General features: G+C 42.5%; 1 protein-coding gene across 1 annotated transcript in view; it reads left to right on the top strand.

The window, feature by feature from the left end:
* The window catches only part of BLTP3A (bridge-like lipid transfer protein family member 3A), a 50,622-nt gene that overhangs the window by 9,228 nt on the left and 21,036 nt on the right, over nt 1–20,358 (top strand). The window contains exons 2-6 of the mRNA XM_074977418.1: nt 15,950–16,112; nt 17,363–17,401; nt 18,903–18,994; nt 19,331–19,520; nt 20,049–20,189. Of these exons, the coding sequence (XP_074833519.1) occupies nt 15,950–16,112; nt 17,363–17,401; nt 18,903–18,994; nt 19,331–19,520; nt 20,049–20,189 (625 nt within the window). The remainder of the gene's footprint in view (nt 1–15,949; nt 16,113–17,362; nt 17,402–18,902; nt 18,995–19,330; nt 19,521–20,048; nt 20,190–20,358) is intronic.

Genomic DNA, 20,358 nt, shown 5'->3' with positions numbered 1-20,358 from the left:
AGTATCTGAGAAATTGACAGCTCTTCATTAAGATGGGGCCATAAGTGGACAAGAGTTGTTATCGCTATAAGGAAGTGTGTAAAACCATGACGATTCCAGCAATCAAGATGTGATGATAAATTATTGGTGGAATGTTTGTTTCTCTTCTATAAAAGCATCGTGTGACTGCTTTTTCAACATGCTGTGCTTCTGAAGTAGCTGATAAGATGCCTTGTGCCACAAAGGAAACAGAATACACATTTTACAATCAAAAGTAACTTGGTCCAAGTGGTAAGCCTGCAAGTGAAGGCGAATGGACAACCACATGACTCCCATAGCTTACCCTGAAACAGCCAGCATCCATCCCACAACAGAGAATGGAAATGGAGTTGCAGATGTTTGAAGCCTTGCTTTTTGAAGGATGCGACATACATTCTGATCTCTGTGAAGGAGAAGAGGACTCCAGAATCCTCTACTTTTGTTGCAAAAGCCCTGTTTCCTGTCCCCCTAAGATGAAACCAAGATGGTCAGCAGTTCCATACCTGCTGATCTTAATGCTTCGGATACAGGACAATGGGTAATTGGTCGTGTGTTATTTTTGTGTCTTAGAGAATGGAATGATGCCTCTTTTTTATGGGGAGGTAAGGAGATGATGTCTGGTAAATTCAGCCCATAGTGATGGGCTGCATGGTCCAGGGAAAGTCACTTCAGCGCTCTGCCTCAGTCTCTCCTGCCTATAATAGAGATAAGACTTGCCTCATCCTAATGATGAGAGGATTAATTCATTAAGATTTCTATATTGCTTTGAATATAGATGAATCTGAACATAGATTTGGAAACATTTCCAGGTACATGTTGAAAACAGTTGAAGGGTACCTTCCATCCATTTTGTAAGAGCAGGACTCTTTTAAAACATATTGTATTCCTCTACTCATCTCTGTATTCTGATTCTTAACAGTACATATTCTGCAAAAAGAGCTGCCAGTGTAACTGGCAAGCTGTGTACCTCAGTTTGACAACTACTCATTCATAGGCTTCAGTGTCTTAAATTCGCACCATACCTATTTGAAGCAACACAGGTAGGACTGTAGATGAAGATCTTCTAGGAGTATGCTTTGGTAAATACTTCTGTTGATGGCTGTGGGTCCTGTTTTCTTCATATGTTGATTAATTCTTCATGCAAAGACAGACCTCAAATTACCTGCTGGGGAAAATAACAGCTACTTTCTACTTTTTTGTGGTCAGTGGGTGGGAGAAGAGCATTCACACATGACAGGGCCTGCTTTCTTCTTGTCTTGAAAATCGGGAAGCACAGTGGTCTGTCAGAAGAGCAGAACTGGGAGTTCTGTAAAACAGATCTCTACAAGTTGGTTCTTGATCATCTCAAACCACTTCCACCTTAATTACAAAACCACACAGAGGAATGAACACACTCTGTGGCAAGTTAAAAGGAGACTTGTTTCTGAGAGAGGGTAATTTGGAGGAGGTAGTCATTTCAGGGTCCAGCTGCCAGCTTTGCCACTGATGTATGATGTAGCCATGTTCAAGTCACTACAAAGTTCCCTGTATCCTAACTTATTTTCCCCCAAAATGGCTACGTCTACATTAGCCCAAATCTTTGAAATAGCCTACACATTCAGTGCCTCATTAGCATGCGGGTGGCCGCGGCACTTTGAAATTGCCGCAGCTTACTGCTGCGCAGCTCGTCCAGATGGCAACTTTTCGAAAGGACCCCAGGAACTTCGAAACCCCCTTATTGCTATCAGCAGATAGGAATAAGAGGATTTCGAAGTTGCCAGGGGCCTTTTGAAAAGGAGCCACGGCCATTTCAAAGTGCCGCAGCTGCCAGCATGCTAATGAGGCGCTGAATATGTATTTCAGTGCCTCATTAGTAATCTTCGAAATGGCCATTTGCATGGCTATTTTGAAGATTTGGGCTAGTGTAGACACAGCCAATAACTAATATTTACTTGTCACCTAGAGGATTGTAAAGTTGAATATTTAACAAGAATTTGTGTGATTGTATTGCCACAGAGTGCTTCATTATGTAGGATGAAGAGTACAGTGTGTCTAAGTTAATACATGCACAGTAGTGCTTTACCAGTACTGACTAATTATAAGACTACAGACCTCATCCTGTGATAGATACTGTCCCCATTTTACTGATGAGAAACAACGCAACCATGAGGTGAAGGAAGGTTTTCCTTCAGTCACAGAGCTAGAACAGAACTCAGTAAGCCTGATTCCCATTCCCTGCTCCTATGGTGTTTTCTCCTGGACTTTTGTCTGCCTTCAGCTCCTCATCATCATTGTAATGAATCTAAATTTCACCACAGTTTTTTAATTTCCAGTGAGTGGAAATAAATTGCAAGGGGAATCAGATTGCAAAATTGTCTCTCAAAATCTTAGAGGTGAAGTTTACTAATACCATAAAGAAGTAAAATTGGTGTAAAATCCCCCACTTTGTGGCTTAGTTTCTGGTTGTCTGCCTTTTTGTGCTATTATTTTCTTGGGGTTTGGTCTTGGAAGTCATGGTCATAGCTTAAACTTGTGCTGCGTTCCAAACTTCAGGACATGGAGTGGTTGGCATTTAAAGACCATCAGGTTGCCAGTTGATGGTCTCAAAATAGCAAAACAGCTCCTTAACTTGTGCATGTGTCAGCCCTGGCAAGACTCCCTCTCCCCTCCGCCCCCAGGGGATTTGTGGCCTTTTACACAAGTCTCCTTCTGGTGAGGAAGAAGTTTGCTGTGTGTTTTGTACATAGTATACTTTACTGGGGTCTCCATAAAGTTCCAGCCTTTCTAGCTCTGGTTAATTGTTCCTACCCAGAAGAATAGAACAGCTAAAAGGGAGTAAGGGAATAGGTGTCTCTGGGGCCAGGAGACGCTCTGTGAAATCAAGGGTACCAGGTTACATTGTACAGCGCTTGTCTTTTTCTCAGCATGTCTGGAAACCATGGTGTCTTTCAGAGGTTGAAATTTGAACTGGATTTTCAATTCCTTTTAGCTTTAGACACAGTCTTGCAGTCCAGCAGTCAGTGCAGAGAATAGCACTAGTGATATTGCTCAAACTCATAAAACCGCTGAACTAATTTGGGCAGACTAGGTGAACATTCCACAGTGCAGGCGAAAGCAAATAATTTACCTTGGAAGTTTAGCGTCTAGGCTTCTATTCAAGTTAGATGAATGTTGTGCCCATGAGACAGAGACACACAACCTAGAGCTGACTGTGGTGCAGGCAGATACAATGTTAAAGCATCCTTCGTACAGATTTGTCGGTATATAGTAATCCTGCTGTGCTGCAATGCACCTGTTAATCCAATGCTGAACAGAAGCCATCAGATGTGGCAAATTGTGTTGGATTTGTGCTTTGAATAAACTAAGGTGAGCCATGAGGCTTGCTGTTGTGTGATCTAAGGTCTTGTGTACTTGGAAAGATAAACCAGTTAGACTGGTAGAATTTCACTATTGTACAGTAACTTGACCAGTATAATTCCCTAGGTGGACACTCCTGTTCCTGTTGTTTTCTTCTTTTTTTTTTTCTTTTTTTCTGGTTTAGCTTTATCCCTTACAAAGAGACAAATAAATAAATAAACAAAGCTAAATAAACAAACAAACAAAAAAAGCATTCTTAAACCAGAAGTTGTGCCCGTTGAGGGAGTTTTAGCACTGTAACTGTAGTGATTCAAATCCACACCATAACTTAGGCAGGTTTAATTTTTTGTGTACACAACCCGCTGGTGAGATTAGTAGGCAGATGAAAAGGTATCGTGTTTACTTTTTGCTTCACTTAGCTCCCTACTGAGACCTGAGATCCAGAATAATCTGCCTGGTGGAACCACAGAAAAATGTAGGACTTGAAGGCCAGGGCTACACTAGCTCCTGCCTTTCGAAGGAGGGATGCTAATGAGCCTCTTTGTCAGATACTAACGAGACGTGTCATGAATATGCAGTACCTCATTATCATAATGATGGCCATGCGCATTTTGAAAGTGCTGCTTTCAAAATGCATGCTGCCAGTGCAGACTGGCCTTTCGAAAGGACCCTCCAGATTTCCAAAGCCCCTTCTTGCTAAAATCAAATGGGGAAAAAGGGGCTTTTGAAGCCAGGCGGGGGGTCCTTTCAAAAGGCTCCTGGCTACGCTAGGGGTGTGCATTTCGAAAGCGGCACTTTCAAAACATGTGCAGCTGTCATTATGCTAATGAGCTGCTGCATATTCGTGACAGTGCTTCACAAGCATCTGCCGAAGTGGCTCATTAGCATTCCCCTTTCGAAAGGCGGGGGCTAGTGTAGCCACGGCTGAAGACACCTTAATAGGTCGTCTAGTCAGACCATTCCTCAGCAATGAGGCACAACTAAGCATTATGTCGAGCAGTGTTTCTTAAGCTTTTTGAAACCACGGAACACCTATGGACATTTTCTTTCAAAAAATTATCATAACAAAACAAAATAAATAGGAACATATGCCGCAAAACGGAAGTGAAGTTAGGTATTATAGCAACCAAGAAGTAACATTGTATCTGGTTTAAATAATGGAAAAAAATACATATATGCAACGTTCCTAGTTGCTACACTGCTGCAGCATACCTGCAAGTTGTTCATGGAACACCAGTGTTCTGCAGAACACAGTTTAAGAAACACTATTCCAGACCATCCCTGCCATGTGTTTGTCCAACGTGTTTTTCACAGCTTCCAGTGATGGAGCTTACAAAATTTCCCTAGGTAATCTTTTCCAGTGCTTAGCTACACTTAGAGTTAGGAAGCTTTCTCTGATGTCTAAGCCAACTTCCCTTGCTGCAATTTAACCTCCTTACTTCTTGTCCTGTTGTTGATTAAGGAGAAAAATAGGTCACCTTCCTCTTTATAACAACCTGTTAGGTACTTGAGGGGTAGCTGTGTTAGTCTGTATCCACAAAAACGAGATGTCCTGTGGCACTTTACAGACTAACAGATTTTTTGGAGCATAAGCTTTCATGGGCAAAGACCCGCCACAACGCAGGCATCTGACGAAGCCGGTCTTTGCTCATGGAAGCTTATGCTCCAAAAAATCTGAGACCAGCTTTGTCAGATGTATGCATTATGGCGGGTCTTTGCCCATGAAAGCTTATGCTCCAAAAAATCTGTTAGTCTGTAAGGTGCCACAGGACTTCTCGTCACTGTTAGGTACTTGAAAACTGTTGTTTTTCTCCCCTGCCCCCCAAGTAATCTAATTTCCAGTCTAAACATACCCAGTATTTTTTATCTTTACTCATACGTCATGTTTTTCTAGACTTGGAATAATTTTTCTTGCTCTTCTATGGACTTTATCAAGTTTGTCTGCACCTTTCCTGAAGTGCAAGTGGCCAGAACTTGACACAACACACCAACGGAGGCCTTATCGGTGCTGAGAAGACTGGAAGAATTACTTCTCATGTCTTTCTCACAACATTTCTGCTTATACACCTTAAAATGAAATAAGGTTGGTTGTGAAAACAAAAAAGCAGTCAAGTAGCACTTTAAAGACTAACAAAATAATTTATTAGGTGAGCTTTCGTGAGACAGACCCACTTCTTCAGGTTGGTTGTGTTTGGTTTTTTGTTTTTGTTTTTTTTGGCTACAATATTAGGTTGACTTCCCTTATTTTGTGACCCACCATAATCACCAAATCTTTTCATGTAGTGCCTCTTTCTAACCAATTATTTCCCATTTTGTATTTTGTGACAAGGTAAGGCTGGGAGGGGGTGAGAATAAGAGGGAAAAGCAGGGCTGGCAAACAAGCAAAGAGCTTGTCTCTACTATACCAGTGATCAGTCCAGCGGTGGTCAATTTATCACATCCACTTATATGAGATAAATTAATCCCTGAGTGCTCTCCTGTTGATTCCAATACTCACAGAGGATAAGAGAAGGAGGTGAAGTTGATAGGAGAATATCAGCCCCTGACCTTACCGTATGGAAGTATGTCTCAATACGTCAGCTTCAGCTGTGCCATTTGTGGAGCTGTTATGTATCTTCGATCGACGGGGTGGAGGTATGCTGTAGACTAGGCCCAAGGGCCCTATTTCTCCCACTGGAGTTAATCATGGCAGAATCCTCTAACAGGCGATTGCATCATGGCTAAGGGTAGAGAGTCCTCAGCCTTTCAGAATTGTTGACAAAATACGCAACTCCCATTACATGGGGTACAGAGAAGAGGTGACACTTATTGAAAGCATCTTATACATGTCCAAATTAAATGCAAAAAGTAACGTCCTTGTCCTTGGTGAGAAGTATGCACTAAGCACAGGACTAGCAGCAGGAAGCTTATGGATCGTTTCCCTGGAACTGATGCTCCCGTATGACCTTAAGCATCAGAGGGGTAGCCGTGTTAGTCTGGATCTGTAGCAGCAACGAAGGGTCCTGTGGCACCTTATAGACTAACAGAAAAGTTTAGAGCATGAGCTTTCGTGAGTTAACTCACTTCTTCAGATGCTGGTCACTCAAAATTTTTCTTGATTTTTCTCGTCTGTAAAAATTGAGCTAATATTACTGGACTGCCCGTCTGGTGTGCTGTGGATTAATTAAGCGTTGTAAATAAATAGCACTGTGGAACTGGTGAGTATTATTAACTTGGTGCTTTCCATTTTTTCAAATGTTTAATTGCTCTGATACTAACTGGTTTTATTTAATTATATACAGATTGATGGATTGACGTTAATGTGATTATAATTAGAGTAATGTAAGTGTTAGTATTTCACTTCCTTGTGCTCTGCCTAAAATCTCTAAATCTTGATGAACAGGTTTCTGAACTTTTGTGCTGACTTAGTAAAATGGTTTCTTTCTGCTAAATTATGGTGTTGGTTTTTCCTCCTGAGTATTGCAGTGCCGTTCAAGGGGCTGCTTTCCCATTCTCCAAAGGTGTTTTGGCCTCTGGCCCAGTTTAATTTCCTTCCAAAATTAAGTTTAGTTCCCTGCTCAAATGATCCCCCAAATTCACTGTATTTATTACAGCTGAAGTTTCCGCTGCTTTTTTCCTGGAAAGTCTGCGTTTCGTAATCATTGATTTCCCCCCGCCCCGCCCCACTATCAATGGGCTTTCTCGCCAAGTGAGTGTGATTCTTGACTCTAGGTATAATGAGATATAATATGAGGGAAACGTCCTATTCTGAAAAGATGTGATAGTAGACTAGTCTCAGAAAATTTGACAATCCCATTGTGTGGCACAAAGCATGACTAGATAACACACTGGGGAATATGCTGTATAGGGTATAATCCCACGTTGGCCAGGCCTTGATTAGATGTGACTAAATTGGTTTCCTTCATCTCTAACTTTTAGTAGTCTTCATTTTGTCTGCTGATATAAATGTGTAAATACTGTTCAGGTTTCAAATTAAGGAAGGTGCTCTTAGTCCCTTCCAATCAGGTCACCATTGATAACGCAGACTTTTTTTTCCCTGCATCTCTTAACAAAAGCAGCTGCCTTACAGCCCTCAGTCTCTGTACCTCTTTTCACATCTTGGCTGAAAATTTATCTTGTTCTGTCTATTATTCACACTTCAATATCTTCACCATCTGCTACTCTGTAACAGTAGCATGTGTTGTGGGTAATAATTGTTTACATCTGCCACTATATTATCCTATCCTGGAGCTATCTAAATTAAAATAAGGGGCATCTGTCATACAGAGTATAATTAGACATGGTTCGCATTTACTCAGTTACAAATCTATTAATAGAAATAGATATATTTAGATGTAGATGCTAATTGCATACAATAAGATGAAATTACAGAATAGCAATAGGAGAAGAAATTGAAATACGAGGAAACTTGAGAGAGAGCAAGTGTGTTTCAGATGGCTGGACCTGCAAATGAGAATAGTCTTGCATTAGCAGTGGCAAGGCAGTGGGAAAGTACCAAGCGCTGATGGGCAGAGGGAAATCAGAAATATGGGTTAAGACATCTCATCCTGAGATTTTTTTTATCTAATCCATTCCACCTTCAGGAGAAGTATTTGCTCAGTTACAAACAGTGCTGCACCTGCCAAACAGTTAGAAATGTGAATATTGATTTCTAAATCTATTATTGGTATTGGCTCCAGGCCAGCAATCAACTTAGGCTAAACTCTCTCTTGCAATAAGTTGGTTTGTGACATGAAGATGTAAAGGGAGATTAATTGGATACTAGCTCTCTGAGTAGTGAAATCTTCCTTTGATACGCTTTTAAAGTTAACAAAGAGAGAGTGAGGTTGATGCTCCTTTTTTGTTTTTTCCTGCCAAAAACAGAAGAGACTCTAAGGCAAATGAATGCTAAAACATCAGAAGCCCAGAAACCACCCAAGGATCTTGTTCATGAAAGAACTATGCCCTTACAGTCCAAATCCAAATGAACCATTGTAGCTTAAACAAAATTTTAAACTGTTAAGGCAGTAATTTATCTGTTACCGTATCACACAAGTTTATCTTGAAAAGCAGCTGCTCCAACAGGCCTTTTTCCTTCTCTGCTTTAGGGCTTGGCGTTGAGATGACCTAGAATATGGCATCCAGTTCTGGGCACACGACTACCAAAATCATGTTGCTGATGCAGTGAAAATTCAGCAAACAGGGAGGTGTAAATGCTAAGGAAGAGGAGAGATTATTTGTGGTTGTCTACGAGAGCATTGTTAGGAGCAGTGGGATGAAAGAGAGAATTTGCTAACAGTGGCCTATGTTCAGTCTTACAAAGGCAGTGTTGGAAGCCCTCCAATACTTTAAAAAACAGACTAAACAAAGCAATGGAAAATAGATTTTAGAGAATAGTTCTGCATAGGTCACTGAGGCATGAACACGTCTGGCCTTCTGTCTTTAGCTATTGTGATCCCATGTCTTCTCTTTCCTGTTAAAACTAATACACTCAGAGGCTTCAGGAATTTGAAAATTTTCTGTGTATAACTGTGATAATGAGTTTAAGCTAGTACCCCACAAATCAAATTTTGCCTTGTCTTGAGTGGGTGATATTTGAGAGGATGAACTAGCAACAGCCACTGAGAGAAGTACTTGATATGTGTTTGAATTGCTCTTGCTGATCCTGTTGCTGGCAGGTCCAAGAAGACTGGTGTTTGTTGAATGTACTGGCTAATACTGCATGTCCTCTGTTAAAGAGCTTTGGAAAAAAGAAAAATGACAACATGGGCTATTTCCATTTCTCTAACCGCTGCAAACCTTTTCCATTCACTTTTATCCAAGGCAACAATGCATGCTGCTGAAAGTAGTATCGCCATTCAGCATGAATGGAGAGAGTCTGCCCACAAACTTTGGTTAAAATCCTACCCACATTAAATGGACTTTACTTCCACAGATATTGATAGAATCATTTACTTTGAAGCTGGTAGGATGACTAGCCATCTTCCTGAATTCCCTGCAACTCTACTGCCATACCGGTTGTGCCTCTTTTATGAACCCCTACTCACATACACATACTGTCTTCTCCCTTGTTGTGATATTTTCAGTTGTGAAGATTATTTTATCTGAGGATATTAAATCCCTTTGCAAATAATGACTTTATCATTTACAGATGAGCAAACTGATGCACAGAGAACTGATTTGCCCAGTGGTGACACTGGTAACAGAACCCATGAGTTCTGACTGAAAGTCACTTGCACCGCTGGACTACACGTTTTATGTTTTGGTTTGTTTCTGTAGCATAATCTGATGTTACTTCTTAAACAGAGTCTGAGATCTTTTCATTCATCAAAAAGAGGCTCAATATTTGGGACAGTGTTTTTAATTGGTGCCTAGAGACGTCCTCAGCTGCAGCAAACTGAAGACTGGCTTTGATATTCTGCCCCCCCGCCTCACTTCTGCCCCGCTCTGCCTTCCACCCACAGTGGTGTAACATCTCTCACTTGCTGCTTGAACACTTGACAGATTTATTGTGCATTGTGAACTATGAAACTGGTATGGTGTATAGAGTTATTTCAGGGTCTCCAGTCCTTCTGATGCCAAGAGCTATCACCAGCTATTAAAGCCATGGGGATCAGCTTGGTGAATAGGAAGAATGGTTCTTTCAAAAACATGGTTTGTTTTTCAAGGAACCCTGTCTATACAGCTGTTTTTGTTTCAAAAGCAGTCTCTTTCGGAAGCAAGATTGCATGACAATATGCACATGAAGTGTAAGATATGTACATCCACGCCTCACTTGCATTTCTGATCTCACTCATTTACATTCCCCTTTAGAAACGGAAATAAAGTGTAGATGCTGCCTGTGAGGTTTGGCTAAAGACATCCTACTCACCTATTCTCTGTTCATGTAACTGTTTACATTTCTCCCTTGTTTTTCAGGCTTCTTTAAACCCCCTTCCTCAGGCACTATTAAAGTTTCATATTCACTACTTCTGGTAATTAAAATAGTTCCTCTGGAACTGTCCCATAGAATCTTACATCAGTTCAGCAGACTCGTAGCCCTGCACGTCGATTTAAAAATGCTTTATATTTATCAGTCTTTGTTTAATATCTCTCTCTGTCAGTGAGCGAGTGAGTTTGAGAACTTCAGCTGTGCCTCTGGTTGAGTTGCTAAGAAAGGTCTGATAAATTTGTTCTGAGTTTGCAATATTCTGAAACAACCAACACTGCTGCATGAATGTACCCGTTAAGAGCAGCTTGCCTCAGCAGAGGAAACATGCGTAGAGTTAGCAAGCAGGAGAGGTGGGTTTTCTTTTCCTTTCTCTGCCACATGACCTGCCTGGACCTCAGTATCCCCATCTGTAAAATGAGTCTATCTGACTTAGCTTTACAATGTCAAGTTAATGTCTGCAAAATTCTTTTGGCATCCTACTGGTTAGCACGGGTTATACATTATTCTCTGTGCCCAGTCCCCAGAGGATATGACTCTGCTGCAGCTATCAGAGGACTTTGATCTGTTAGCTCAAGCCATTGAGGCTCGCTCTTATCTCTGGAAGTCCCACGCTCAGTCCCCAATGATGAAGCAGATGATGGTCATCGTGCTTTGAGATGTTTAGTTCTCTTTGTTTACAGATAGGTAATATATCCTTGTTTATGCTCCTCTAGTGAACTCTGCCACCTGTAGAGTGTCTGACAGGCTGGAATATGTAATTGATACACATCAGATTTTGCCATATAGTACTTGAGGAGCTGTGCTGATCTTGTCTGCCTTCTTGTATGAGTTTTATATTACGGTGCCCTCTGGTTTAACAAGGTAATATGTATCTTAAGTCAACAGGATGGGCTCGCTGTATGAGCCTGAGACCGAGCCATGTGTGGTGTTCTGTCATGTGATGGAAGACACACAGTTGGATATACTAGCTTGCACAGTCTGGAAAGAGGAAAACTTACACGGCAGGTTAAAGTCTGTAGAATTTTCCTACTCTGTTCCTCACCTACAGATAATGATGTGGAAATATAAGCAGGGAATTAACGTAGGAAATGGTGTGAAAATACAAGCAGCCAGCAAGCTCATAGATGCTCAGGTCCCAGCCTCTCCTTGGAGGAGGAGGAGTGTTTGTCTGCAGTGAAATGCAGAGCCGCTTCCCTCTGTGCTTCAGATTCTGCCGTGGCACAAAGTTCACTGTAACAAATACATTATTCCAGAGCAAGGGTGAGCAAACTTTTCATGTTGGGTCCCACTTTTCATTCTTGCAATTAACAGGGCCCTCTCAACCTGTCAAATGTACTCCAAACTCTTGGAAATTTTGGTTTCATTCATATATTAAAAACAAAGAAATCTCTTTTGGCAAGGGTTAGAAAGTAAGTCTGAAGAACGTAAAAACTTTATTAACTGGTATTTAAATACAAATACACGTGCCTAAAAACAGTTGCAGATTTTGATAATTTTTAATGAGATGCATGAGCCTGACACATGGCAACCAATCATCATCCCTTTTGAAATCTCATGCCCCTCAAGGGGGTCCACCCCCCACTTTGCTCACCCCTGTTCTAGAGGAAATTGGCACATAAGCAGTTAACCAGCTGGTTTCTGAATTCAAGTCAAGGCTGATGTAGTGAGGTGAATGCAACCAGCAGTATAGCCCCTCTTTGCCACACTTCATGATTTCTTCCCCCTCCCCCCCATACGCAGTTTCTGCCACAGTAGCTCAAGAGTAGTAACAGAGAGGAAGCCGTGCCAGTCTATACGCTATCAAAACAAAAAGCAGTCAAGTAGCGCTTTAAAGACTAGCAAAATAGTTTATTAGGTGAGAAGAAGTGGGTCTGAAGTGGGTCTGTCCCACGAAAGCTCACCTAATAAACTATTTTGCTAGTCTTTAAAGTGCTACTTGACTGCTTTTTGTTTTGATAGTAGCTCAGGAGTGTCTTTGTGCCTTGCACAATGGGGCAGCACATGCATCCATAAACTGGAGCGTGTGACTAATGTGGGAATTTAATCCTGCTTTGGCTGACAAAGGGCCTTTTCTTTTCCTCCACTTGCTGAGCTGCTGTGCAAAATTAGAATTAGCATGGAGGAATGTGCAAAATGGATCTGGCTTCACTGGTGAGTAAATCATCTGGCAGAAAAACTCCATGATGGTGCTGCTGTTGCTACGCAAGCCGCAGTCCCTCTCTGGCTGCCTTTTAGTGCAGAATGGAAAATCACATAGTCAGACATCCCAATGAGATACTGGCAAGGCAAATATACTTCTATAGCTGTGGATCCAATCTATAGTAAATGGGCTCTTGGCATGTCTCCCAAGCCTAGGAAAGCTTGATGCCATGCGCAAAGTCTAGTTCTAGTCCCGCTTTCATGCAGCTTATTATTCAAACCTAAAACTCGTAAGTTGACACAGACCCAAACTATTACTGTGACCAGCTCAGGCTGCAGGGCCCCTGAAGCCTTTCACCTGACGTTTCTCTCCCTGTCACATGAGCTGCCCTACTTCCTCCAGTCTTCTCTTCAAATGACCTCTTTCAGTCCTTCGGAGGAACTGCCTAACTCCTCTCTAGCCAGACCTGATAACCCCCTCTGCCAGGGCCAGACACCTCTTTTTAAACAGGCTCTGCAACCAGACAGGGCTGGCTGGTTGGCTGAATATTGGGGGACCAGGCTACCACATGGTCATATCCTAACTTTCTCTTTTGGCATAGATGGGGTTGTGCCATGTTCCTGACATACACTACAATTTAGGACTTTGCGGGCCTGACCCACAACTCAGTAATGCAATTAACACATGATTCAGTCTCATCGATGCTGTGAGGATGAACCATGTTTTATTTATACCAAGGGACAGCCATATATTGTACTATGGTTGTTTGTGTAGATGGGACTTGGAGACAGGCTGAGCCAAAGCCATGGGAAACTTGAAGTTGCTCTCTGTTCACTTTATTCACAGCTTTGCTATCTGAATAAAAATGGGTAGCCTTATGACCCAAAATCTCTCACTAGTTCAGCAATGTGTGCCAATTTCCATTTCTGTTACCAAATTTCTGAACCGCCCTCATCCTTGAACTGCTCGTGTTGCGGCCAAGAAAGCAGATTGCTCCAAGCCCAGGTGCCTGACAAATCAGTGCTGCGGGGAACACGTGTTTCCTGAAGCCTTCCAGTATGGCAGCTTTGTGTTTTCTCCCATTTGCGCTCCAACTTTCACTTTGTACATGTCCCAGTTTTTGGCAGGGCCCCCTAATTTGGGATGAAGACAACTCCTGCATCCAACTGCAATTTGTGCTCCATTTGTTCATGCAGAGTTCTTTGCAGCTCAATATTACCTTCCTCTTAGAGTGCCATCATCTTTGCTTACCCTAACTGTCCTGAATGTGGTAGGAAGATTGCTTAAAGCCAAGTGGGAAAATAAGTGCAGACCAAAGGATAGAAATGTCCTACATGTGTGGACAGGACAGTAGGGTGACCACATAATAGCGCTTAGCCACTGGGCCATCTTCAGTTCATGCATTATGCTTTTCTGGGATGATGTGCAAACATGGTCCCCAGGCAAGGACAAAAAGTTGGGGAATGTAGCAGTACGAGAGCCCAAGACGATAAGCCCTTGTATCAGAGGCTTGGTGTGAGGCAGGACCTGCTCATAGAATTTGAACAGAGCTGATACTGCAGAAATATGTGTTCTTGGGAAGTGCCGCTCAAAGAGCACTCACTTGTACACATCCCTAAACCAAGTGCTACCAGAACATCCTGATATCTTCTGGTATGGTACAAAAACAGTCCTCAAGGATAATGAGAACACGCTGATTCCTCCTAAAAGATAAGGTCAGGATGACAGTATGTAATAAAGATGGTTTGATCAAAGCAGCATGTTGAAAGTGATGGGTGGGGTTTTGACATTTCAGCGTGCAGTGTCTAACTACTTCAGAAGGGGAGTACTGTGCTGGGATATACAGATATATCTCAGAGAGTATCTTTGTCCAGTCGAGGGGCAGTGCCACTGATTGAGCTCCATCCATGGTTAGGGGCATACATGCCTTTGTATGCTCATAGAGTCTGCCAGAGGCTATTCCTGTGTTTGGTCAGTGATAAATCTGGCCTGGTGGCTCCATGCCTTAATGGATGTTATGGTGATGCACAGTTTGCTTGAGGTCTGCTGTGCCATTTGTCTGTGTAAAGGCGGGGTCACACACACATGCACAGCTGAGTACTTTTCCAAAAAGATCTTTGTTTTTGGAGCTCAGCTGGGTTCTTTCAGATTTGCCCAAGAATCCTTTGCACCTCTCTTTTATGGCCTTACTAGAATTGTTCTCATTCACCAGACACAAATATGCAGCACAAGTGGAATTTGAAAGCATCAGCATGCATGTACTTTATCTGGAAGCATCAAACCCTTTGGGGAAGGGAAATTGAAACAGGAGAGATCCGCAGCTAATACTATTAAGAAGAAAAGCAGGGGGAGTGGCTGAGTTGATCAGTAAGAAGCAGGTGAAGGGTTATGTTGCATGCATGCATACTGATGTTTCACTGATTTTGTATGTGCCTGTTTCATAGCTTGGGGCACTAGTGATAATGAATCAACTTCATTAATGACATCGGAATGGGTTTGGCTGGGAGACTAGTATTTAGAGAGAGAGAGAGAAAATCATTCTTGAAAATCCTTTACTTCCCTGAGACAGTAATATGAGAGATCAGTAAAACTGATCTAATCTCTCTCCACCGTTGATGCTTTATGATTCTTAATATTGTTTTTACATGTCTCCTGTCTGGGGGATTGAAACTCTTTTCCAATTATATTTGTTTCTAATCAATTTCATTTTCTCTTTGTGCCCGAATGCAATTTCTTAAAATTCCAGGTTTGCTGTGCCCTCTCTCGATTGAAAGCATTGTAAATGGCAAACTATATAGGTCTTAAAGATGTCCACCAAGGTTCTTTGCTGAGCTGCCAGGATACTCAGGGTTTGACTGTCAGCTAGCAACGACACCGTAATACTTCTTGTAGCTTATGTGGAGGATGCCTCCAGTACAGCCACTTTTTGGGACGGGTTTAACTCACTCCTGCTCTGTATAATCTAAACATTTGAAAGGCAAGATGTTCAAAGTTACATCTAACAACCTTCCCTTTCTGCCTATATATTTTAGATTGTAATTTTCTGTTTTTCCCTTTAGTCTTGGCTATGTTCTTGCCACTTCAATTTGAGCTTAATGAAGATTTTTCTGTGGGACAGGAAGTCTGATCATTTTTGTGACCTTCTTCCCTTTTATGCTTTATTATATTTTATATCTATATCTATATATGAAATAAAATAAGGAAATACTGGGCCAAAACTGCTTTTCTCTGTCTCTTTCTTCAGGGAACTGACCCAATTGCCACTGAAGCCTGTGGGAGTTGTTTAAGGCCTGTCTTGATACTGCAAACCAGTGCAGAAGCTGATGCAATGCACTGTAGAAAAGCAATTGTCTGCCCAGTGTGTGGTGTCATGGTGTCTCTATTATTCTCTCTCTCTCTCATTCCCGAGTATGTGAGATGCTCTGCAAAGCAACAGGAAGGTGTTTACCATCAAAATAACCCTTTTATTTTTTTTTGTAGGTAGAGGAGGCTCTATGCTCAGCAGATGCATTGGAAAGTATTGTCTTAACTCTTCTTTTCCACAGGTTTACTAAGAATCTCTCCCCAGACAAAATCAACCTGAGCACGCTGAAAGGTCAGGGGCAGCTAACCAACCTGGAACTGGATGAAGAGGTGTTGCAGAATGTGTTAGAGCTGCCCACATGGCTAGCTATCACCCGTGTCTACTGTAACAAGGCTTCTATCCGGGTGAGTTGAGATGCCTCATGAATGGTGTCTTGCAAACACAATGCAGCCCACTTAGTTCTGGTCTGCATTTGGTGTTATCTGGGGCTTTTGAAAAGGATCTCAGCTTTCTCAAGCTGAAAATGAAATTGTGGCAGCCTGAGGCATATCCTGCCCCACCCCCCAAATCCTTTAATGCTGAGAAAAGTGGAAAAAATGTTCCCCTGACTATTTACACAAGCCTCAGAACAGGAATGTAAAGTGTAAATAAACGTGAAAACTTCTTGAAAACCTTCTTGTGCCCTGAGGTTCTGTGCAGTAACTGTTATTTAAAGGTCACATTTTCGGCAATGGAGACTTCAGAAATAATGTGCGAGTCATGTAAAAGCATGTGCAAAACAATTTGTTAGACCCCTTATCAGCCTCTGCACCCACAATTATCCAGCTTGTTTTGGATAATTGCAGTATCTGTACATGAAGTCACAGCTGCACTTGTGTACAGAGAATGGGTCTTTTCATCTTGAAAAGCTTATTCCAAGTGCTTTGTGGATCAAGTATTTTCAGTTAACATTATGAGAAGTAGTTTGTTTAACTTGAGCTGATGTTAGACACAGCTATGCTAAATTAATTGAAAAGCAATTAGCATATGGAAAAGACGTATTGTCGAAATGTGGTTCTCTTCTGCCAAATGACGGTAAAAATGGCCTCGTTTTACTCAACTCAGCTGCTCCCTGTATATATTCAGAATTGGTTCTGCTCAATTTAGTAACAAACAGTAGTTCTTGCGCCTTCTAGAATTGCAGAACAAACAGGTGAGTGTGGGCAAAATGGATTGCATTCAGGTTTGAGAATAATCTACAGTACTGTTAACTACATTTCCAGTTACTGTCTCAATTAATTCATTACGAACCTATTAAGGGTAAGAGAGTTGCTCGCGCATAAGTGAAATGAGAATTTGGGATGCAGGGCAAATATTACTGATAATGATGCATGACGAAGATGCATGACTCAGCCTGGAATACAAAAGCCAAACTGGACTTGCACAGCAGGTCCTTAGAACATCTGTGCAGTTGTCTGCAGGATTCCATTTGACTGGAAGTCAGTGAGATAAAGTGAACATGGGTCATCACAGTGCTGTTTTTATGTGGTTAGCTCTCAAGACTAGAGCAGGACTTGGAGTGAGATGATCTCTGGGGTTTTCAGCAGTTTCTCTGAAAATGTTCAAACCTGCTCATACTGAGGCATCTTCTGCAACTCGAGCTCTGTCTTTACAGATCCAGTGGACGAAACTGAAGACACACCCAATTTGTCTGGTAATAATTTTGGTTTTGTTTTCTTCACTCTTTATAGTTAATATTAGCTAAGGGATTATTCTTGCAAAGGGACAATAGGCTGTTTCTGCTAGAGGTACTGAAGATTTTCTGATGTAACATCTCAGCTGCTGATCGTATCCAGTCTATTGCAGAGGGCTTCTCTAAGGTCACTTGAGATGTGAATTTTTTTTCATTTTCACTACCCAGGTATCATAGAGGTGTCCTTGTCTCTAAGGGTATGTCTGTACTGCAAAAAATCCACCCAGCAGCGAGTCTCAGAGCCTAAGTCAACTAAATCAGGCTTGTGCTGTGGGGCTAACGGTAGCAGTGCATAGAGATTTCTGCTTGGACCGGAGCCTGGCTTTGAAACCTGGCAAAGGAGGCTGGAACCCACACTCAGAAGGCTATCCTCTTCACTGGATTTCAAAGCCCAGCTCCAGCATGGGAAGGAATGTTTACAATGACAGAGTATTTTAACACCATAGCATGAGTCCCATGAGCCTGATTCAGTTGACCCAGGCTCTGAGACCAGTTTTCATGGAGCTTGCTGTGTAGGTGTATCATCAGGCCTCTCTGGAGGTTGCCGTGCTGTCTTGTGGTCAACAGTTGGGTCGCCCTAGGTAAGAGTACAAGTTCCTGGGATACGGTGAGAATTGTCCAGCTGATATTCCTGCTGGCCTGAGGGTGCTGAGCTTGCTCTGAAGAGTATCACAGAAGAGCTGATCTATAAGGAGATGTGAAGTCTGTTACAGATTTTTCTCAGCGAATCTCAAAGTACTACAAAAACTGTACATATGTTTGCTTTAAAATGCAATAAACTCTGAGACCTGGTCGACGCTACGAAGTTAGGTTGATGTAATTGCTTTGTGTCAACCTATTTATGTAGGTGTCCATACACAAACTTGTCTCTGGCTGATGAGGCACAGAACTGTGGTTCACTTACTGAGGTCAGTGTAGTGTGAGTGTGGCTATTATATGACTTAAGTCAATCCTAATAGTCCTCCAGCAGCTGTTCCACAATGCTCCATTCTTTATGACAGTGACTGTATGCAATTACCTAACCAGTTGCACAGGCTCAGCACACTAAACATTTAGCTTCTAGGAGTAGATGGGAAGTATTGGGTCTCTTGGGCCATAAACAGAACACAAACCAGCTGTAGAAGTGTGGACATCTTTGAGCAGATTGCACAGGGACTGCAGGGAAAGGGGTACAGCACGGGTCAGAATGTGTTGGAGAGTGGGGGGCTCAAGCAATCCCCTTATTTTTGTGAAAAGCACAATGTGAGATTTTAATTGCCCATGAGACCTTGATTTTTAAGGTCTCATTTGAAATATGCATCCGTACACACTGAATTTGCTGAGACTGATAGAAGGTGGCATCCACCTTTATCGGTATTTGACCCTGCAGTTCCATGGACCCCTTGTGCCTTTCAAACTTAAGGCCACAATGCTCATCCTCAGACTTAATGTCATGTTTATTTCTTCCTTTCTGTGGTTGCAGTACCTGGATAAAGTGGAGGTGGAGATGCGAACCTGTGAAGAACCTCGGCCCCCCAATGGACAGTCTCCCATTGCTCTCGCTGCAGGGCAAAGGTTGGCACCACCTAACTCTATAGTTACTTTTTGACACTATATTGTCAGTGTTGGAGAGATATCCCTGATTGTGCATTCCCAACAGTGAGTGAGCTTTGCAATAGAAATAGAAATTGTTTCCTCCCAGCCTTTTCAGCTATGGGATGGAGACAGGGTTAGGCAAAAGTCTGTACCACTGTCCAGGGCTGACTTGGACTAGTTCTTTAGGAATGCCCAGCTCCTCTAAGCCATGTTCCCGGGAGGCTTTGTCACAGTCATTTGTTAGCCCCAAGGTGATGGTCTGAGCCAGGGTCCATTTTTACGCAATGGTGATTTTGAGGGTTCTTCTCTTGACAGTGAGTATGGCTTCGCCGAAAAAGTTGTGGAGGGGATGTTCATCGTTGTAAATTCCATCACCATCAAGATTCATTCCAAGGCCTTCCATGCCTCTTTGGAACTGTGGCAGCTCCAGGGATACAGTGTGAACCCCAACTGGCAGCAGAGCGATCTGCGTTTCACGCGCATCGCTGACTCTCAGAGAGGAGAGGTAAGAGCCTTTTGGCATTGGCAGATGTCGCATGCAGGAGTGTCTCTTCCTTGGTCCCTGAAAGTTCTGGCAGATTTGGGGCTTTGGCTCATTTTCTCTGAATTCTCACATTGTGGTCTGAGTATGGATGACTCTAAGTAACCTCTGGCCCACTGTCTACAGCACCTCCTGGGAACTGGAGTTGCTCTGAACTCTTCCAGAACTAGTATTCTCCAACCACGCTTTTCCATAGCATCACCTTACCTGGGAGTATGAAAGCCTGAAGAAGCTGTGACCTCCCTTGCAATCAGGACACATTCACTAGTCTGTGCTGTGATTACCTGCAGACGGGGAGGACTACATGCTCCAAGGGCAGCTCCTCTATTTATAACTGGGATCCCAAAAGAAAGATGGTGTGTTTTCCTTCCCCGCTTCTTCAGCTATTCCTTCTCTTGCCTATGCACTGCCACCATGTAATGTATCTCCCATTAAAATCTTGATGCTGGTGAAAGCCTTAGCATTTGTCTCCTTGTTTATCCCCATGGGTAGGTTTTGACATTTAAAGAGCTCACCTGGCAGACGCTTCGGATTGAGGCAGATGCCACTGACAATGGTGATGATGATCTCATTACCACGCCTCTGAGACTCATTACCAATCAAGGCAGGATCCAAATTTCTCTCAAGAGAAGGGTGAGTATCTCAGCTCATACCAGGAGTGCTTTGCATGGTGAAGTCCAGACTGCATTCTCCCCATCAGGAATAACACCCTTACTAAACTGAATCTCAGAACTGAGAAGAGGCACAGAGAGGAACAGTTATTTCTGTGTCCACTGATGATTCATATGCCCTCCCTTTCCAA

Source organism: Carettochelys insculpta, chromosome 26 (genome assembly GCF_033958435.1).
Source record: "Carettochelys insculpta isolate YL-2023 chromosome 26, ASM3395843v1, whole genome shotgun sequence".
Taxonomy (NCBI): Eukaryota; Metazoa; Chordata; order Testudines; family Carettochelyidae; genus Carettochelys; species Carettochelys insculpta.
Note: the sequence above shows the minus strand (reverse complement) of the source record. Positions and strands in the feature narration are given on the sequence as shown.